Source organism: Zosterops lateralis (genome assembly GCF_965231275.1).
Source record: "Zosterops lateralis genome assembly, contig: HAP1_HAP1_SCAFFOLD_186, whole genome shotgun sequence".
Lineage (NCBI taxonomy): Eukaryota > Metazoa > Chordata > Aves > Passeriformes > Zosteropidae > Zosterops > Zosterops lateralis.
Genome location: NW_028154504.1, coordinates 29700 through 48475, shown reverse-complemented (window position 1 = coordinate 48475; position 18776 = coordinate 29700). Strand labels below are relative to the sequence as shown.

The following is an 18776-nucleotide window of genomic DNA, read 5'->3' as shown; positions in this document are numbered from 1 at the left end:
CTACTCATCATATTGATGTGTCTCGCTTCTTCACCTTCAGCCGCGACAGATAGCATCAGCCCTGGGGGGGGCGGCCACTCTTGGGGACGGTGCCGGGAGCAGCTGGGCAGAAGAACTCCGGCCTCGAGTCACACCAGGGTATCCCAGCACAGCCAGAGCCGCTGGGCCTGGGGTCCCCAAAGCCCTCAGCAAGCCCCAAGGCCCTCCCAGGAACCCTCAGCTCCCTCAAACCCAGCATCCCCCACAGCCCCTAAAAGTTCCCCCCATGGCACTGGCCATGGCCATGGCCCCACATGTCACTGGCCGTGTCCCACCCTGTCCTCACCCATGGCTGTCTCCCCACAATGTTTCCATCCCTGTCATTGTCCCCCACATCCTTATCTGTACCCGTGTTCCCCCCGTGTCCCCATGAATGACCATGTACCCCCCAAATATCCATGTGTCCCCATGTCACTCTCCATGTCTATGTCCCCTGTCATCCCAACCATGTCTTAGTTCAATGTCTTTATTTTTACCACAGTGTTGGATATTTTAAACGAAGAGAAATGAAAAGCAAATGAAGGCCAAAAGAAAAGGATTTCCCTGTCTGTGCCAGATGAGCATCCACATGCTTAGATGGGAGGGAAATACCATTTTTGGAGGGGTTTCCACCGCAATCTCCAAAATCTTGGTCTTTGCCCCAGATCATCACCATTTGGCTGTGGAAGACACTCTTGGGCAATAGGAAATCAAAATCATGGAATCCCTGAGGTTGGAAAACACCTCCAAGACTATCCAGTATTTATTGATGCCCCCATGTTGGAGTTGAGATGGCCATGAACTCAGAGTGCTTCAACAAAACTTCAGAGGCCTTCAAGTATCAGCACCTTGTTATCTAGAAGTTCTTCATACCTTTTCTATGTAGCAATCCTCCAGGCAGCTCCACACAACTCAGGCTCTTTTTCTCCTTCTTCTCTCTTTCTTCGGCAGTTCCAGCTCACTGCTTCCTGTCCCTAGAAAAGCCACTGAACCCTGTCTGTCCCTCATGCAGTGGCTCACCTTATCTGTCCCTTGCCCAGCCTCCTGTCTCTTCCTCCTCACAGCACGGCCAGCAGATGCCAACTGACTCTCTACCAACTAACTCACTTTTGTATCACACCCACAGCTGTGAGGGCAAGGCTGTTCTCACTCTTCAGTAATTAACACAGCTGCAATATATAGGGGCAGGATTGCCTTTAGCACTACATCTGTCTCCCCATACCCCCAGAAGACAGAATTGAACACAAAAGATTTTCTGGGGTTGAAAGACAAGTCTGCTCCCCCCAAGGAATTCCCAATGTCCGTCTGTGTCCCGATGGATGTTCCTGCCCCTGTGTTCATCCAGGTGCCCACAGGGAGACAGAAACCAGTGGATCCCCCCCCAGCCAGGTGTCTTCCCAACACGGATCACCAGGACCACGGATCACCAGGGCTCTGCCCAACGGGGTCACTGGGGATCATCCAACGCCGATCCTCCCATGGGGGATGGAGCTGGAGCAGCGCACGAAGCTCTTCCCGCACTCGGGGCACTCGCAGGGCTTCCCTTATGGCACCTCTGTTGGTGTTGGGTCAAATGAGAGCTCCTGGAGAAGCCCTTTCCACACTCAGGACACTCGTAGGGCCTCTCCCCGGTGTGGATGCGCCGGTGCACTGTGAGGGTGGAGTTGCGCTTGAAGCCCTTCCCACAGTCGGGGCAGCGGAAGGGCCTCTCCTCTGTGTGAATCTGCTGATGTTTGAGGAGATCAGAGCTGACCCGAAACCTCTTCCCACACTCAGGACACTCGTAGGGCCCCTCCCCAGTGTGTATGCGCCGGTGGGTGATGAGGCTGGAGTTGAGCTTGAAGCCCTTCCCACAGTCGGGGCAGCAGAAGGGCCTCTCTGTGTGAATCTGCTGATGGATGAGGCGATGGGAGCTCTTCTGAAACATCTTCCCACACTCGGGACACTCGTAGGGTTTCTCCCCGGTGTGGATGCACTGGTGGGATTTTAGGCTGGTGCTCCATCCAAAGCTCTTCCCACATTCCCCACACTCATAGGGCTGTTCCCCATTATGGACTACCTGGTGGCACATAAGGATGGTACAGTCTCTGAACCTCTTCCCACATTTCCCACACTCATAGGGCCGTTCACCAGTATGGATCTTCTGGTGCTGGATCAGGTGGGAGCTCCGGGTGAAACCCTTCCCACACTCCCCACACTCAAAGGGCCGTTCACCAGTATGGATCACCTGGTGCTGGGACAAGTGGGAGCTCCGGGTGAAACCCTTCCCACACTCGCCACACTCAAAGGGCCGTTCACCAGTATGGATCACCTGGTGCTGGATCAGGTGGGAGCTCCGGGTGAAACACTTCCTACACTCCCCACACTCAAAGGGCCGTTCACCAGTATGGATCCTCTGGTGCCGGATCAGGAGGGACCTCTGGGTGAAACTCTTCCCACATTCCAGGCACTTGTGGGGCTTCTCCCCTCCATGAGGCTTCTCCACCAGCTCTGAGCTCCGCCTGGATCTCCGGCCGCCCTCCTGGCACAGGGCGGCTCTTTCCTCCTCGCAGCTCCCTGGGCTGGGTTTGCAGCCCCTCCTCCTGCGGGATCTCTGGGGCTTTTCCCCCTCCTTCTCCATGTGGGCACTCCTTGGCAATGAAAAATCCTGGTTTGGGGAAAAAAACAAATGGAGAGCACCTTAGGCTAGGGATTCCTCCTTGCCCAAGCTATTCTCAAGAAGTCAATGGGCACCTTGTGTCTGTGAAAACCTCCAAAACACCAAGATTCAGCCAAAACCGCCTCTAAAATATAAAGATTCAGCCCATTCCAAAAAACCAAAGCATCAACATTTAGCCAGTGGAAGCTGAGAAACATCAAGATTCACCCCCATGAAAATCGTGGATCCTCCTCCTGGTCACCTGCTGCATGTGGGGGGGCAACACTCCTGGGGCTGGGGGGAGGCTGCAGATACAGGGAGGGGTGGAACCTTCTGCTGCCTCCTCTTTCTACTCCTCCTCCTGTGCCCCTACTCCTTCTAACACTCCATTTCCTCCTACTATTCCTCTTTCTCCTGCACAATCCCACCTTCTCCTCCCATGTGCATCCTTTGAACGTTTTGTTCTTCAACCCTGCTTCTCCTTCCCTTCCCCTCCTGCCCCAGGCCCAGCACCCACTGCCGGCTCCCTCTTCCCCCCCAAACCCACAGCATCCCACCGGAGGGGCACGGATGGAGCTGGGGCAGCTCGGGCTGGGGCAGCGCTGGGCTCTCGGCCGCTCCCGCCCGCACTCGCTCCCCACTGCAGCCGCTCCCGCCACGACAGCGCGGGGGGACTGAAGAGAGAAACAACAAGGATGACACCTCACCACCTGAGCCTGGGGCTGGACAACTGGGCTCCAACATGCAAATGGACCAAAACATCAAAGTTTGGGACCTCGTGACCAGTCGTCCATGAGGAGACCATTTGAAGTCCACCTTGAGTGTAGCCCTGGTCAGGCTCCTGCCCTGCCCAAGGTCTGCCCTAAAGAGCTTTCAATAAATATCTGCTTTATCCTCTAGCTCTGTCCAGTCTCTGTTTCAGGCCAGCCTTCCCAAGGCATCATTCTCCCAGAGGTAATTAAGGACATGGACACCCAGAGGGGCAAGAAGGGAAGTCCAGAAGGGATTTAGACAGCAGGGGATGGATGGTGTTGGTGTGCTGGGAAGGGTGAGGGGGAAAGGGAGGGTGCAGGATTACAGTTAAGGCAAGAGGCAGCAGGAGGAAACTCTGTGGTGAGAGAGAAGATGATGAAAAAGAGCAGCAACAGAAAAATACTGAGCACTGGGACGTTTTCAAGCAGGGTGTAATGCTCAAACTCTGGGAGCTGATGCAGATGGTTTGTAGCCCCGGTTGGCAGGAGAGGCAAACAAGGAGGTCAGGATCCCAGGGGGTTTCTCTGTGCTGGGGAGCGGCAGGAGCGGGCGCAGAGGGGCGGCACCGGGAGCACGGGCTGGGGGCCTGTGGGGAGCTGCGGGGCCGGGCTGGGGCTGTGGGGCAGCCGGGGCTCAGCGCCGGGCGCTGCCTGACCCCACCACCCCCCGGGCAGGGCCGGCACTGGCCCCCGGCCCCCAGGAGGCTGCGGGACGCCCCGGCCGCTGCCCGGCCCCGTGGAGCTGCCGGCCCTGCCCGCCGGGGGAGCCGCCTTTGGACACTGCGGCACCACAGGCACCGGCTCTGGGATACGGGCTCTGCAGGGCACGGCCAGCACAAGCACCAGCGCCAAGGAAGGAAGGAAGGAACAGCTGGGAAATGTGGATTATCCCTGCAAGGATCCAGATCATCTTTGAAGGATCTTGTTTGGGCCCTGGAGAAAGGAATGACTGTGCAGAAAGCTCAGCAGCTGTCAGAGGATGAGCACCCACAGGCACTCAGGGGGGCTGCACGAGGGGCACAAGAAGCCCCTGCAGCACTTGGGCACAAAGGCACAGCAGGTGAAGGCAAGAAGGGAGCAGGAAAAGGCCAAGCTGAAGGCAAAGGCCATGGCAGAGTTTCCACAGCCCCTGAGGGATGAAGCCCAGGGCCCAAGGGGGCCCCAGCACCGAGGGGACGGGCTCGGCCACAAGCACCTGGCACAGGCATTGCCCTCCTCGGCAGGGGAGAGGGATTTGCCACTTTGTGGAGCCACTGGAAAGATTTATTTGCAAGAAAGAATGGTGGGGGGAGAAAAATTACAATTAAACCTTTTTACCTAAAGTTCAAAGAAGGGCTTAAATTGTGTCCAAAATTTATAAATATGAAATAACCTATGATATTGAAAGGAAAGATCCTTTGTTAGCCTGTGTGCCTTGGTGTGGGATGCCAGGTACCCAAACGTCTGTAATCTCTTTTGCTTCATATGCCTCTTATTGTCCTATTTTTTATTATTACAATTTTAAAATTTTAACAAAATGAGCCATGTTTTTCACAATTTGGGGGCTCAGTTCAGGATGGAGATCGCAGGTTAAATACCCCCAGGGGAAGGAGGAGACAATAAAGCAAAAGGAAAAAAAGGGAAGAAGAAGCTCTGGAAGAAGCCGTGGTATTTTTGTTCCATAAAAATCTTGTGCACAAAGACCTAAGAAAGAAGAAAGGACTGTGAGTATTTCTTAGGGGAGCAGGTTACGGGGTGTGAGATGTGAGTTTGAGACGTGGACTGGGGTTCCCAGCTCTACAAAGCCAGTCTGGAGCTCCCTGAGCTGCGTGTCTGTCCTTTGGCCAGAGAGGAGCCAGGACGGAGGCGAAGCCAGAGATGAAAGGACTGAGAGAGACCCCGGGGTGGGGACGGGGCCCCAAAGAAAGGGGCTGGGCCCCTCTGAAGGAAGGGAGCTGGGGGTTTGCCAGTACAACCCACTGAGAAACAGGATAAAAAGGAGGGGGGGGCCTAATTTTTTTTAGCCAGATTGAGGGTTTAAAAATAACCTCAAAAAACCCAAGAAATTTGAGCTTAGAAGCTGTTGAATTGGGGTTTGGGGAAAGAACCAAAATAAACCAACAAATTTGTGCTTAGAAGCTGCCAAATTGAGGGTTTGGGAAAAAAAAAAAAAACCATACAGGAAATTTGGGCTAAGAAGCTGCTGAACTGAGGGTTTTGGGGAAAAAACAAAACAAAACAACAAATTTGGGCTTAAAACCTGCTGAATTGAGGGCCTGCGAAAAAAAACCAAACCAAACAAACAAACAAAACAAACAGACAAAAAAAAAAAAAAAAAAAAAAAAAAAAAAAAAAAAAAAAAACCCAGGAAATTCGGGCTTAGAAGCTGCAGAATTGAGGGTTTGGGGGGAAAAAAACAAAACAAAACAGGAACTTTGGGCCTAGAACCTGCCGAATTGAGGGTTGGAGAAAAAACGTATTAAAAAAAACTCAAAAGATTTGGGCTTAGAAGCCGCCCCGCCGTCCCTGGCCCCACCGCCCGCCCCAGCCCCGGTGCCGGCGGCCGCCCCGCCGTTTGTATCGGCCGCACCGGTGGCCGCTCCGCCCGGGGCTCCCCCTGCGCCGGCCCCAGCCCCGACCGCGCAGTCTGCGATCGCTGCCCCGGACATGCCGGGGGATCTGCCCGCCCCAATCCCGGCCGCACGGCCCGCGGCAGCTCCGCCACAAACCCCGCCCGGCCCGGCCCGGCCCGTCCCGGCCGCTCAGGCCGCCCATCCCCTGACCGCTTGTCCCGGGGCTGCTCCGGCCGGCCCCGTCCCGGCCGCTCCGCCCGTGCCGGGAGCATGCGCAGAGACTCCGTGCTCAGGCTCGGCCGCCGCTCGTCCTCTCGGTGGTTCCGGCAGCAGCTCCCGCCTACGCCCCCCCACGCCTGGAGGACTCAGCCCCGGGCCAATCCCCGCCCCCGCCCCGCCCTCTCCGGCAATCCCAGCACCCCCCGCGCTGGGCACCGTTGCCTTGGGAACCGCCGCTCCCGCTGGGCGGGGCCGGTTTCCTTTGAAAGGCCAAATCCCGAGCCCGCGGAGCCACAGCTCGGCCACGGGAAGGGCCTGCGGGACGGGCAGCGCGGGCTTTGGGCAAACTTTCCCCGCTCCTCCCGGAATACAAGTTATACAATATACGGGTGATCCCTCATTATCAGGGGAAGCTGAAGGTGAAGTTGGGGAGGCTGCCATAAAACTTCTGAATTTTCTGGGGGGAAAAGGACTCAGAGTATCAAAGGGGAAACTGCAATTTGTAGAATCTGAAGTGAAATATCTCGGGCACTTAATAAGCAAGGGCAGCCAAAAGCTAAACCCCGAGAGAATTGCAGGAACTTTATCTTTCCCCCCTCCCTCTTCAAAGAAGGAAATCAGAAATCAGAAATCTACTGTATCTCTTTCTAAGCCAGTGAGAAAGGAACCATATATACTGATTCAAGGTAGGCTTTTGGGGTAGCACACACCTTTGGAAAAATCTGGGAAGAAAGAGAATTACTTAATTCAAAGGGAAAGGGATTATTGATACATGAAGGACTCACTTTAGAGGTTTCAGAGGCATTAAAACTGCCTGAGGAGATTGCTGTAGTGCAAATTAATGGACATCAAAAGGGAATGACCTCGGAAATAAGGGGAAATAATTTGGCAGATCAAGGAGCTAAAGATGCAGCAGAGAAGGGGATCCAAAGGGTTGTGTTATTTTTGACCTCAAATAAGGAAGAATTAGAAACTCCAAAGTTCAGTGAAACAGAAGAAAAGGAATTAAGTAAAATAGGAGGAAAGCCAGATGAATCAGGGAGATGGAAACTTCCTGATGGGAGACAGTTACTTAACAAGCTGCTCACTAGGAAAATATTAGAAAACATGCATCAAAAAACTCATTGGGGTACCCAAGCTTTGTGTGATCATTTTCTAAGGAATTATGGGTGTATTGGGATTTTTGGATTGGCAAAACAAGTAACTGAAAGATGTATAATCTGCCAAAAGGTAAATAAAAAGGTAATGAGGAAAACAACATTAGGAGGTGGGGAGTTAGCTCTCCGACCATTTCAAAGTGTCCAAATAGATTTTACTGACCTTCCCCAAGTACAGAGATGGAAGTTTTTATTAGTGATAACAGACCACCTGACTCATTGGGTGGAGGCTGTTCCCACTGTCAGAGCCACAGCCAATGTGGGATGTAAAACCCTTTTGGAACAAATTATTCCCAGGGATGGAATGGTTAATAGGATAGACTTGGACAGAGGAACACATTTCATGTCAAAAATCTTACAGCAAATAACTCAAGGCTTGGGGATAAAATGGGAATTACACACCCCATGGCATCCACAGAGTTCAGGTAGGGTAGAGAGGATGAACCAGACTTTAAAGAGAACCTTAACAAAATTAGTAATTGAAACCCAAATGTCGTGGGTGAAATGCCAACCTTTGGCTTTATTGAGGGTTCAGACCCAACCCAGGTCAGACCTGGGAGTGTCACCTCATGAGATGATGTTTGGGTTACCCTTTCTGACCACCCAACATGAAACAGCCACATATGATGTAGGAGAGATGAGTGTTAAGAAATATGTAAATACAATTGCAAAAACCCTTGAAAATCTGCGATTGAAAGGGATACTCCCTCAAACTGCACCTTTAGACTTTAAAATCCATAATGTTCATCCAGGGGAGTGGGTACTAGTTAAAACTTGGAAAGAACAATCTTTAACTCCACAATGGGAAGGTCCTTTTCAGGTACTACTGACAACTGAGGCTGCGGTCCGGACCAGGGAACGAGGGGGGATCCAGCCAGCAGGATCAAAGGACCCGTGGAAGAACCGAAGGAATGGACTGTAACGTCTGAACCGGGTGATACTAAACTGACTCTTAAAAGACGACTGAGTAATAATGAACTGGGGAGAACCTAAATGACCCAGGAAATATATAAAGAATCATACCTAATTGGGAAATAAGGGCAAACTTCTATCAGTCCTTTCAAGCCCTGCCTGGAAGAACTCCGAAATATCTCCATTATACTCCCCGTGGGGGAAACACTTCCACCTCAAACAGAAGGATTAGGACTGTTTTGGTCAGAGGATTCTCATATTCTCTCCTTAAGACTTATACACAGAAGAAGAGGAGTTAATACTCTCATCAAAACTATGCTCTATAACCTGCCTGATTCATCCCAATACTGAACATGCCAGCTGGGTTAAAAATAAAATTTGGTAAATTCACAAAAGTAACACACCCATTGTATAAAGTGTTGAGGGACAAATTTATTCCCCATCCTGGTAAAACCACCAAGAGCTGAAATAGTAACTTTACTTTGTGTATGGGAATTACTAGTGACTGCTGAGTGGGAAAATACCTGAGGAACAGTGGGGAATTACAGTTAAGAAGCGTCAAAGACAATTCGCCCAGAAATTGGCAAAAAGGAAGTGACAAGGAAATAGAGGGCAAGACTGGGTTGGCCGCTGTACTTGCCACCAAGAAGATCATCTACTCCTGCTGTGGGTTGCAACCCCATAGGCATGGAGGGTGGAGGTATAAGCCATACCAGACCTCTGTCATTCCTTCTTCTGTCACTCATTCTTTGTCTTTTCCCTTATGGGATATCGGCAAAGCCATGCCACAGATGCTATCGAAAGTTATACATGGAAAGACACCGAGGTTCCTTCCTTATTACACATTCTCATATTGACAGTCACTGCTATAACCCATCCAAATTAGATAGTTGTACTCATAATGGGAAAAAATATTGGATTGTGGAAAACTTGGGAACAAGTGGTGACAGGTTGGGAAATAAATGTCCAAAAGGAGAAAGATGGATTTGTTTTACATATGCTGTTGGGAGTAAAGCCCAAGATTTAGTAAAAGAGCAACTGGTAAACAAAAAGACAAAGCCAGCACAGCAATCAAAACCGGTACAAATCTCACTCCAGAATTTGTATACAAAACTGGACCAGCAATTAGAAAAAGAAATGGATACCTTGAGACTGGGGAAAAATCTATTTGTGGAACTAGGGGAAAGAATAAGCAAGGAACTTAACATAACCGACTGCTGGGTCTGTGGAGGAGCTCTGATGTCAGAGGAATGGCCATGGAAAGGCAGGAGCTCAGGCCCGGTTGAACTCCTTAAGTGGAACCAGACAAATACAAAAGGGGAAAACCGACTGGAAGGGTGGATTCTAAGCTCAACAGTAATAGGTGAAGAATGTCTCTGGCGCACTGGAAAAAACTTTCTTAATGAAGTAGGAAACACTCCCTGTAAAAGATATAAGGTAAGCAATGGAACCTTTACTTGGTGGATACCAGAATTGGACTCAAAAGAAAACAAAAAGGGGAAATTGTGAATATAATAAAGTAGATGGACTTTTTCAATGTAATGACACAGGAAAAAATCCCTATTTTGGGATCCCAGAAATATCCAAATTTTGGGAGAATATAAATCAACAGGAAAAAGATTATTGGAAGGCACCAGATGGCTTATTTTGGATATGTGGAAAGAGAGCATACCCAAGACTCCCCTCTAGGTGGAAAGGGAGCTGCACTTTGGGAATTATACAACCAGGATTCTTTCTTTTACCAGGACCAAAGGGAGATCAATTAGGGATACCAGTTTATGAGGACTTAAAAAGAAATAAAAGGGATGTAATTGGAGGATTCCAGAAATGGGGGGATGATGAATGGCCCCCTGAACGCATATTGGAAACATATGGGCCAGCCACCTGGGCACAGGATGGGAGCTGGGGACATCAGACCCCAATTTATGTGCTGAACCGCATCATAAGACTCCAGGCTGTTGTAGAAATAATAACAAACAAAACTGTTCTGGCGTTGGAATTAATGTCAAGTCAACAACGCCAAACAAGGGCCGCAGGATATCAAAATAGGTTAGCTTTAGATTATTTACTAGCTGAAGAAGGGGGTGTTTGTGGAAAATTTAACACATCAGATTGTTGTTTGAAAATAGATGACAACGGAGATGCTGTTCTGGATATGGTCAATGATATCAGAAAAGTAGCTCATGTACCAGTCCAAAAGTGGGAATCAATGCTAAAAAGCAGCTGGTGGGATAATTTACTGGGAATAGAGTGGTGGAAAAAACTAGGATTTTTTCTCTTATGTGCTACTGCTGGCCTGATATTCCTTCCTTGTTTAATTCCCTGTTTCATTTGGCTGATTACAAATGTAGTTCAAGGCATGCAAGTGGTAACAGAACCTAGAGACTCAAAATTGACCACATCCGGAATGGCTCAAAGGATTATGGTGTTAAAGACGCAAAATGATGTAAAAGACCCCTTCGAAGAAGCAAAATTGATCTATGAAAAAATGAACAAATAATGGAAGCTAGAAAACAAGGAATATGTCTCAAGCCAAATGAATTATAAAAAAAAAGGGGAGGATTTGTTATATATATTTTATATAAAGTTGGCTTTTCGCAAGATGTGTGCTATATAGTAAATAATGTTGTGGTAAGGATATAGAATATATATATAGAATATAAGTTTTTAATTCTGCTTTTAGAAAATTAGGTATAGTGGTAATAACTGATGTAATATGCTTAAACTGTCTGTTTGGTTGGGATAACATCCAGTGAACATGTAAAGAGGACCCTGCTATTGATACACCAACTATCAGCATCTCCCACCTGCAGAAAGCACGGACCAAGGCCCAAGCTGGACGCGATAAAGAGGACACAGCCACGAAACACGCATGCTCTAAAAAGGCGGACCCAAGGAGGGGCCATGCAAAACAGTTCCTGGAATATGGAAACTAGTTTATGGAATTTTATGAATATTCATATATCGATATAACGGGAAGGGTATTTAACGAGTGTCGCTGAGAAGGCAAAGTGTGGACTTGGCTGAATGCCGAGTCACCCGGCCGGCCGTACTTGGCTTTTTTTATCTCATAATTGTCTTAATTATTTTATTAAACATAGTTTTTTAAATTTACCAAAAAGTGAACCTCGTTTTTCACAATTGGGAATTGCAGGACCTGGATTGAGGATTCTCTGCTCCAGCTAAAACATTGGATGACTTTTTAACCCCAGACAGACTCAATGTTATGGTTTGAACATGGGAAAGGGAACAAGAGTAGAGAAATGAAAAAAAAAAAACCAAAATGATTGATGCCCCAGCCATGGCTCCTCCAGACTCAGAAATGGAACTGGAATTGTATGTGAGTGTTAAACAGGGCCAGGCCAAAGGAATTCTTGTGCTAAAATGTTTAACCCAGTGGCCAGAGTGGCCCCACTGTCTGCAGAATTGTGCAGCCACAGCCTGAATGGGACCTGAGGCCTGAAAACTGACAGCACAAGGATCTCCTGTTGTCCAAGTCTGGCATCAAGTTCAGGCTCTGAGAACCAAAAGAGCAGGGCTGGGTTATTACAGCAGGAAACTTGTTCAGTGGCACAGGAGGATTTAGAAGTGAGGACAGGGGAAGGGTTTAACCCAGCCTCCTGTTGGAACAGCCTGCACAGGGGCTGGGGAGAAACCCATGACTGCACTGAGGTGACAGAGCTCCAGAGCCAGGCTGGGAGAGATTGATGAGACATTCCCTGGCCTCAGGGAGAAAAGGTGTTTCTGGATGGGTCTCCAAGGGCAGCAGAAGGGAAAAGAGTTACAAGACACGCTGTTGTTTAGGAAAGGGAATCAGACAAAGCACAGGTTACCCCCCACATGGTCAGCTCAACCGGCAGAGCTGTGTGTGCCTGTGAGAGCCTGGGACTGAAATGCCCTGAGCAGGAAGGCTGAAATATCTCCTGCTGACACCATGTCACCCAACAGGGTGGCCAAAGGCAATTCTGACTTCTGCAGTAATCACTGGATCACTTAGAAAGGTATTTCTGAAACAAATAATTCCAAGAGAAAGGACTGTGGAAGCAATAAACTACAATAGGGGAACTCATTTTACAGGAAAGATCCTTCAGGGGGTTCTGGCAGCTTTAGGAACACAATGGGACCTCCACAACCCCTGGCACCCCCAGAGCTCAGGTCAGGTAGAAAGAATGAATGGGGAAATAAAGAAACACCTTTGGAAGCTGCTGACAGAAACCAAGATGCCACAGGTGGGGCTTTTGCCATTGGCTCTGGCAAGAATAAGAGCCAGATCCAGGGCAGATATTCAATTATCTCCCTTGGAATTGATCTTTGGAATTCCTCCCCCTGGCAATTCTCCACCTAGTGCAGGCTGGAGATAAGGGATGTGTATTTAAAGCAGCCTGTGGCCAGAATCCTGTCTCCTGTGAAATCTCTCCCACTGGAAGCTGGGCTGGCACAGACCCTGCCTTGGGACTTTGCTGTTCACACCATCCAACCAGGACATGGGGCCCTGCCTGAGGAGTGGGAAGAAGCACCACTGGGGGCCAAGTGGCCCATCCCAAGTGTCCCTGAGCACAGAAACAGCCCCAGCACAGCTCAGCACGGGGGGACCCCTCACCCTGGGCTCAAGGGCTCGGAAGGCCCAAAGGAGATTTGGACTTCCCGGCTGCAGGAGGAGGATGGGAGGCTGCTGATATGAGAAATGTACATGCACATGAAAATTCAGAATTTTGGCAACATAAAATGTGCTTCAACAGGTGAATGGGAGAACAGAAATAGTTACAGCTTATTTAGCAGTTTTGTACAAGTAGAGAAACAACTTGTGCCAGAACACACAGGAGTGTAACTTGTAAGGAAGGACCAATTAACAAAATACACAGGAATTTAGTTTCTAGGTTAAAGCCATGGAGATAAGATGTATATTATTAAAACTCAGTAAAGAGGGACTTAGGTATTGTGAAGACCCAATAAAAAAGAACAAGTTGATTAAGAAACCAGCAAGAACCAGGCTCCTGATTTTGGCCAGGACAAACTGTCCTGGGAATTAGCATTACCTGACAGGGCAATACATCCTCCAAACCAGGGGATATCTCCTGCAAACCCTGTGCACCTGCTCAAGACAAGGTCCAGGTTTAAATACACATTGATCCCACAAATCCACACCTCACCTGCCCATTCCCTGCCTTCTCTCATTCGTGCTCTAATTAGAGCCCACCCGTCCTGGTGGTTGTGAGCTGGGGCCTTGGGAGGAAGGCAGAGTCTTCCTCAGGCTGATCTTTGCTTCTGGGCAGGCGCAGTGGAGGTTTGGCTGTTTGTCAGGTCACTTTGCTCTTGCCAAAGATTAGGAGCTAGATTTTGCTGGATTCAAGCCACAAACTCTGCTTTATCGATTTTTGACAAATACCTACTTGTGAGTTTCAATATTATACGTCTTACCTGTAAGACTTCTACCTTTAACTACCTAACGAGCAAGTTTAATAGCTAATCTTCTCAGTACAAGCTGCTTCTCTACTTCCACAAAATTACCAAATCATAATTCGAAAATTCTGTATTTTTATATTCATAAACATTCTCCATACCAGTTAAAACAAAACAAAACAAAGCAGATTGGGGGGGGGCACATGTGAGTCATTCAGTGGCTGCTCTGGAAGAGAAGCTCCATTCCAGGCAGCCAGGAGAGGAGCTTTAGAAATGCAAATTAACACTGCTGGGGAAAAGTGGGGACAGTGCACCAGGCTCTTCTTGCCTGCGGGAGGAATTGGGCTGATTCCCTCTGCCCCTCAGCCCAAGCTCTGCCTGCTTGCACAGATGGAATTGGCACAGCCAAAGGCAGAGCCCACAGGGAGGAGATCTGACTCTGCAACACAAATTGCTTCAGCTGCAAAGGGAAACAGCCAGTGGAGAATGGTGTGAAAACTTCACTACAATAAGGGGGGGGAATCATCCCTCTCCCCACTCCAACATGTGCTGGCACTGTCTGTGTCACACAGGGAGCATCAGACCACTGGGCTGTTTGTGCTACCACAGGCTCAGAGAAATCACTTGGGAATCCAAGTCTGGGATGATTTAATTAGAGAAAAGAGATCAATTGATGCAGCCCTGGCTGGAGGGAGCCCCCAAAAATGGGGAAAAGATGAACGGCCACCACAACAAATCCTACAACACCCTGGACCAGCCCCTGGCAACCCAAACCAATTCACATCAGGAGCCAGAGAACACACTGATCATTCCAATGGCACAATTAGATTACAAGATGTCCACGAAATAATAACCAACCAGACAGATCCAGCTCCTCAGTCTGGCCCACCAATCCACTCAAACCAAGAACACAACATTTCATCACGGGCTGGGATCAGATTATCTGTGAGCAGAAGGAGGAGGACAGGGTGAAAAATTAAATGACTCAAGATGCTGTTGGCAAAGAGATGACAACAGAAAAGTGGGGAAACAGAAAACAAAGGAAATAAGAAAGCAGCTCATGTTCCGGTCCAAACGTGGAAAGGATGGGAATGGGACACGCTTTGGTGGCTCCCTGGCACACCAGGGGTTAAAGGAATGCTCTTTCTCCTCTGTTGTGCTACAGCAACTCTCATCTTTGGGCCCTGCACCACACCTTGCTGAGGGCAGCTCATTCACAGCTGAGCAAGGGGATGCAGGTGGCAGCCAGGCCTCCTGAGCCACACACGGCTACAAAAGGACAGGGAACGAGCTCACTGACAATAATCCCAAAACCAAAGAGGACCTAGCAAGGAAAAACAGAGTCAACGAGTGAATCTGCTTGGAGACAGGGCCGGGGACTGGGAGATAAGGGAGCAACGGGAGAATCCATCAGTTTCAGAAAATGTTCCTCATTGACACGGACTGTGCTCAGCCAAGGCCCTGCGAAATTCCTGAACACGGAGAAGAAGAACAAAGACTGAGCAGAGCCGGGAATATCGGATGTTCTACAAAAGGGGGGCGCATATTAACGAGGACATGCAGGAGGCGGATCGGGAAGTCGGAACTTTCCAAGGACCTTCGCCACGGGGCAAAGGGACAGGGAGATGCAGAAGGGAAAATCAGGAGAAAAAGGAGGCCGCGTCCTACAACAATTGGAGAGACCCCCCGGCAAAGGCCGCACGGCCTCTCCCTTTGTTCAGGAATAAAGTCACTTTTACAGGACTCCTCGGGCTCCTGTGGGGACACAAACCTCTGGCCACCTCTGGGAATTTTCCCGCACAGCCCCCCCCGGGGACAGGGCGGCCACCTCCGTCCTCCCCACAGGAACCGGGACGAGCCGGCGCTGCTCCGGCAGCGGCTCCTGCCGAGGCAGCGGCGGGAAGGAGAGCGCGGGCAGCCGCTCCCGCAGCGCCCTCAGGCCACGGGCAACACGGCGCCGACACGGCACAAGGAACCCGCCGGAGCCCCCTGCCGCCCCCTCCGCCCGCAGCCAGCCCCGAGCCCCGGCAGAACCGAGCGCGGCTCCCACCTGCGCTGGGGCCGCCTCCGAGCTCCGCCAGTGCCGCCTCACCGGGCTCCGGCCGCTGCCGCCGCTCCCGGGGCCGGTCCCGGTTTCCAGAGTCGCTCCGCGCTCCGGGGGCCGATCCGAGCATGGCGGAGTGGGCGGGCCGGGATCGTCCCTCAGCCCAGCTCTGACCAATCAGCGCGCGAGAAGGAGACGCGGCGGGAGACGTCGGCCAATGGGGGAGAGGGGCGGGCTTGGCGCGCGGCACGGAACTGCCGCGATCCCGTTCTGTGATTATTCCATTGTTTCCCTAATTTGAAAAGTCGGATGTGAAACTGGGCTGGGATGTCCCTCCGGGCACAGCGCCGGGGTCTTTCCTCAGCCACCTTTCCCGAGAAACCGCTGGAGTTCGGGAAAACAGCCGGGGCCGTTCCGTGCAGAGCGCCAAGCCGCCCTTCCACCTGATGTCTCCCGCCTCTCCTCGTGTTCCACGCGCGGATTGCTCAGAACGCGGGTCGAGAAAGGATCCAGCTCCGTCCCACTCCGCATTCCGGAGCGTGTGCGGGCCCGGGAGCGGCGGCAGCGGCCGGAGCCCGGTGAGGCGGCACTGGCGGAGCTCGGAGGGGGGAGCAAGAAGCCACTTGTCCTAGGCAGGAAGGGGCCACTGGTGGGTGTGCAATGAATGAAGATGTGGAGAATGAGCCCCGCTCCAGTACTGGGAGGGTGAAGAAGCCCCTGAAATGCCAGAACGGATCAGAAGCTGAGAACATACAGAAGAAACCCCCACAGTTTCTGTGTGAGTGCAGGGCCCGCGCCGTGGGCTGTAGGGAGGGGACAGTGTCACCCCACAGGTGCACAGGGCTGGCAGGGCTGTGGCTGTTTCCAGGGCTCTGGAAGAGCCCTCCTGCTCTGCTGGGCCCCCGCAGGGGCCGGGACCGACACCCCCGGCTGCCCCCGGCGCTGGGCAGTTCTTCTGGCCCCGGCTGTGCCCTGGCCCTGGCTGTGCCCCTGTCCCTTGTTTCTCTTGCTGCCAGCTGAGTGAGGGGCACACAGAATGGGGGATCCCTCCTGTGTCCCCCGGGTGTTGGGTGGGGGGATGTGAGGGCTGGGCGTGCTCAGGACAGCCCCGTCCTCACAGCCAAGGACTCTTTACTGCTGCAGGTGAGAGGTTCAGATCCCATCCCAAGGTCACCCTGGTGCTGACTCTGCTCGTGATGCTGGTCCTGGCTTTGGTGCCGGCCTTGGCTGTGCTGTCAGGTAAGGGAGGAGCAGCTGCCTCAGCCCAGCCCCTCGGGGCACAGCAGGGTCCCTATTGCCTGTGGAGGGGAATCCTGGACCTTCTCCTCTTCCCTCTGCAGGGGGAAGACAAACAAACATTGCAGCTTTTCCTGGCACTCCGCTGGCCTGTCCTGATGACTGGGTCGGGTACCGCAGGATCTGCTACTTCCTCTCGAAGGATCAGCACACCTGGGATCAGGGTCAGGCTCGGTGCTCTGAGCTCGGGGCCTCCCTGGCCGTGCTCAGGGATGAGGAAATGGTGAGTGAGGGGCTGGGGGTGTGGGGTGTCCGAGGGGGGCCTGGGGGGCTCCTGGGCTGGGGGTGCAGATCTGACTGCTGGTCTCTTCACTTCCCAGGAGTTCCTGTCCCGCCCCAGCCGGAAGGTCAATCTCTGGCTGGGGCTGCGCAGACGGGGGCAGCAGCTTCAGTGGGAGGACGGCAGCAGCTTCAACTCCTCGTGAGTCCCAGGGAGCCGAGCAGGGCCTGGGGGATGTGGGCAGGGAATGGGGGCATGGGAGCACAATGTGTCCCCTGCGTTGCCAGCATTGTCTCTGCTCCTCCTTGCAGGGTTCCTGTCCTGGGCGATGCAGAGTGTGTTTTCCTGGCTGAGAATAAACTCAGGAGTGTGCCCTGCTCATACCTGATGCCCAATCTGTGCAGCAGAGCCCAAACTCGGCTGTAACAGGGGATGGACAAAGCACCTTCTCTGTGCTGGGCAGTCACAGCTTTGCCCTTTCCCAGACCCTGGGATGTCCTTCCTCAGGCACAGTGTCTGCCTTGCACTGACCCTCAGGGTCACCTCAGTGCCTGATCTCATGAACATCTCAGTATTTTGTCTCAGGGTCACCTCAGTGCCTGGTCTCCAGGAGATGAACGTGCAGGAAGAGGAGGTGATGTGGAAGCTGAGGTGTGGCTGCCTGGGCTGGGGCTGGGGGTTTCTTTCTCCTGGAGCCACTCCAGGACTCATCCTGTTTCTCTTGCACTACACATTTATACACTAAGCCTGTAGATATATGTAGATATAACACAGTGGAAACAGGTTTCATATACCTTCTTCTAACACTATTTATACACAGATATTTCATATCTATACTGGTATAACACTGTGAATACAGGCAACAAACAAGTGCAATGTACAAACAGGTACAAACATGTGAATGTGACTGTGGCTGGGGCAAGGTGCCAATAATGCCAATGTGTGATTTGACCCCACAGGCACCAATGCCTTAAGGGTTGGACTCAATCCTTGTGGGTCCATTCCAATTCAGTGGAATTCCATTCCATCCCTTCTGTGGGATGTCTCTGCATGACCCCCATCCGTTTTTAAGGTGCCACTGTTGCTGTTTTTGTATTGTTTATAATTTTGGGGTTTCTCATTAAATGCTTGTGAAGCGCCCCCGGTGTCCCTGGTGTTCCCTCGGCGCCGGCAGCCCCGTCCCTTCCCCGCTCCCCCTGCCACGTTCCATCCCGGCTGGCGGAGCCTTGGAGCTGCCGCGGGGCTGCCCCGGGGGCCGCGCCCCGAGCCGGGGCCCCTTCCCAGCGCTCCCGGTGCGCCCGTCCAGCCCGGAGCAGCCAGCGAGGGCTTCAGCTGGGACGGCAGAGAATTCTGGAGGGTCCCACATTGATTCTGTTTGTCTTGTTCTCCCCAGCCTGGGGAGAAACTGTTTTTGAGGGCCCTGCTCTTCCCTCCCTCTTCTCTAGCCCTTTCCAGTTTCTGTCTCCACATTCCGCCTTCCCTTGGCACTCTTGGGGCTGTGTCACCTCTCTGCCTCCTTGAAGGAGCAGAGGAAGGTGGAAGGAGCTGTGATGTGCCTGTCACCCTGG

At 51.7% G+C, this 18776-nt stretch overlaps 2 protein-coding genes across 3 annotated transcripts; one reads left to right on the top strand and one right to left on the bottom strand.

Annotated features, from left to right (window-relative positions):
• Nucleotides 1-419: 419 nt before the first annotated feature.
• On the bottom strand, nt 420-15850 carry LOC310923665 (uncharacterized protein). The gene is made up of 2 exons (XM_083885586.1): nt 15699-15850; nt 420-2665 (listed from the first exon to the last, which is right to left on the bottom strand). Exon 2 carries the CDS (start codon nt 2636-2638, stop codon nt 1466-1468), a length of 1173 nt encoding a protein of 390 aa, XP_083741712.1. The 5' UTR covers nt 2639-2665; nt 15699-15850; the 3' UTR covers nt 420-1465.
• On the top strand, nt 15850-17873 carry LOC310923666 (early activation antigen CD69-like). 2 transcript variants are annotated; one of them, XM_083885588.1, is made up of 5 exons: nt 15850-16470; nt 16836-16931; nt 17033-17211; nt 17309-17409; nt 17520-17873. In XM_083885588.1, exons 1-5 carry the CDS (start codon nt 16353-16355, stop codon nt 17632-17634), a joined length of 609 nt encoding a protein of 202 aa, XP_083741714.1. In that variant the 5' UTR covers nt 15850-16352; the 3' UTR covers nt 17635-17873. The 2 variants fall into 2 exon arrangements, with proteins under 2 accessions (XP_083741714.1, XP_083741713.1); XM_083885587.1 differs by having other exon boundaries at nt 17033-17409.
• The last annotated feature ends 903 nt before the right edge of the window (nt 17874-18776 follow it).

What these genes read in the sequence shown, in the direction of transcription:
- LOC310923666 (XM_083885587.1), top strand. Translation starts at nt 16,353, where the DNA reads ATGAATGAAGATGTGGAGAATGAGCCCCGCTCCAGTACTGGGAGGGTG. An exon ending in GAAACCCCCACAGTTTCTGT is followed by an intron (nt 16,471 to 16,835) that starts GTGAGTGCAGGG and finishes TTACTGCTGCAG; the next exon opens with GTGAGAGGTTCAGATCCCAT. An exon ending in GGCCTTGGCTGTGCTGTCAG is followed by an intron (nt 16,932 to 17,032) that starts GTAAGGGAGGAG and finishes TTCCCTCTGCAG; the next exon opens with GGGGAAGACAAACAAACATT.
- LOC310923665 (XM_083885586.1), bottom strand. Translation starts at nt 2,638, where the DNA reads ATGGAGAAGGAGGGGGAAAAGCCCCAGAGATCCCGCAGGAGGAGGGGC.